Source organism: Emys orbicularis, chromosome 1 (assembly GCF_028017835.1).
Source record: "Emys orbicularis isolate rEmyOrb1 chromosome 1, rEmyOrb1.hap1, whole genome shotgun sequence".
Lineage (NCBI taxonomy): Eukaryota > Metazoa > Chordata > Testudines > Emydidae > Emys > Emys orbicularis.
Window position 1 is genome coordinate 317,247,825 of NC_088683.1, and position 2,002 is coordinate 317,249,826.

General features: G+C 38.8%; 1 protein-coding gene across 1 annotated transcript; it reads right to left on the reverse strand.

Moving 5' to 3' along the window:
• Positions 1-1,306: 1,306 nt before the first annotated feature.
• On the reverse strand, positions 1,307-1,630 carry SERTM1 (serine rich and transmembrane domain containing 1). Its single transcript, XM_065397569.1, has one exon. The coding sequence runs from the start codon at positions 1,628-1,630 to the stop codon at positions 1,307-1,309; it is 324 nt and encodes a 107-aa protein (XP_065253641.1).
• Positions 1,631-2,002: the final 372 nt, after the last annotated feature.

Below are 2,002 nucleotides of genomic sequence, written 5' to 3' on the forward strand. Positions count from 1 at the left end.
TACACCTCTTAATGGGGTACAGCTTATTCTCCCACCATGCATCCTGAGCCCATTCCATAGTGTGGAGGAGAGGCTGGGCCATGGCCTCACCTCCCCCCAGCTCTTCTTATCCTCATTGGGACACTGTGCATCACTGGTGGAGTAGGGAGAGAGCAGGCTCTGTGAAGGGACTGACATTGCCTGGCCCTTACACAGGCCATGCCAAGAAGGATTTGCCTTGCTCTGCCACCCCACTGTGCATCCATGTAAGGAGAAGGCAGAATCTGGCTCTTCACTAGTTTTGACCGATGTAAGTAGCTCCACTGAGGTAAGAACTCCTCATGCCTATAAGGGCTCTTAATACAGGCAATCAGCTGCCAGCAACAGTAATGGGAGTTATGTGTCTCTCAAGGAGAGAAAAGGCTGCTCAGATTGTGTTTGGCTCCATTAACAATAAGCTAAAGTAGCACTGAAGTGTGGAAAGGAGGTGTGCTGTATTTGTGATGCAGAGGCAGAAACCATCCCCCTGAGAAGCAGGTAGTCCTGTCAACTGCATGCAAGTAGGTTCTAAAAATATCTTTACAACATACAGTACAGCTTGAGTTTACAACTGTGCATATTTATTCTAGTTGCTTTTGCTAAATAAAATTAAGCAAATATGTCAAAGTGTATGTGAAAGTTGACTTGTAGAGGCTTTATACAGAAAGATTCAATGAATAGGTATACATAGACAAAATTAATGTTTGTTAACAAAAGAATAATTTTAGTTTTGTTTTAATAACATAATTTAAATACTGAAATGACATCACAATTAAAAACAAAACAAACAAACAAAAAACCCCACCCAACAACTTTAAAATTAGCCAAGGCGCCAATTTGTCTATTAAATCAGTGTGGTGGCATTTTTGTGAAAGCGATCTTGTCCAGAAGGCGCTGTCCAGTGAAAAGTCAACAACACACTAACAAAGGGAAATACAGGTAAGAGGGATACAACTGCAGAGAAGAATTAGAACATCCACCTAGAACCATATTTAAATTTGGCAGGAAGACGGTGGGTATGAATGGATGTGTATATGTATGAGAGAAAGGCAGCATTACCAGTACATACATGAAGCTACGACCAGATGCCATTTTCTATGCTCCAAGATGAAAAGCATCGTTAATAAAAGGGGAAATGGAAACTAAAAAGAGAAAGAAAAATCAAAGAGAACTTTAAAAGTCACCTCTTTCATGATTAATAGTCCTCAATGGTAAACATTGCATGCACTATTTCCCTCAAAAGCTGGACAAAGTTGTTCCATTCCCAATGTATTTCCTTCATTTCTTTTCATGAAGAAAGGTTTGAGAAAGCAGATCGCTGGGAAGAAATACTACAAACTTCTAAATTAGTGAAAGAACTTCCAGCATCACTAGTGTATTCTGGGTAGGAGGCACTGGAAGAGATGATGTTTTTCAGCCTCTGAAGTGCAATGATTAATAGCAAAAGAAGAAATGCTAAGAGACTGAGAAATATAGAAACATAGACATAGACATTTGATAAGCGGCCAGATGAGGAATCCACTGAAGTTGACAGGGATGTGGGATATAGCTCCAGAAAAGTCCCATTTTCCATGTTTCCTACTAATCCAGATGAAGGGTCAAGTTCTGACATTTTGCGTGTGTGTTTTTAAGGGAATAGATGTTGTAGTCAAAGGCAGTTTCAGAAGTATAAAAAATGCTGTATTCTAGATGCTTTCATTTTTCCATCACAACATAGACATAACGAGTCACCCTGTGATCAGAGTTATTCTTCACTTCTCAAACCCAGAGGTCATATAAGACGCTGTATCTTTCAGTCCTGAAAGAAAAGAAAAATAGAATTAATTTACTATTAGACCATGTGCTTTAAGTGTTCACTTGAGGCAATATAATTTTAAAAACAGTAAATTATTTCCCCATAAAGTTGACCTCAAGAACTTAAAAAAGAAAAGAAAAAATAAATCAGTATCTGTTGCTTTATGGTCTGATTTCTCCAAAAAACAGG

Coding starts and splice junctions, on each gene's coding strand:
- SERTM1 (XM_065397569.1), bottom strand. CDS start 1,630: ATGTCAGAACTTGACCCTTCATCTGGATTAGTAGGAAACATGGAAAAT.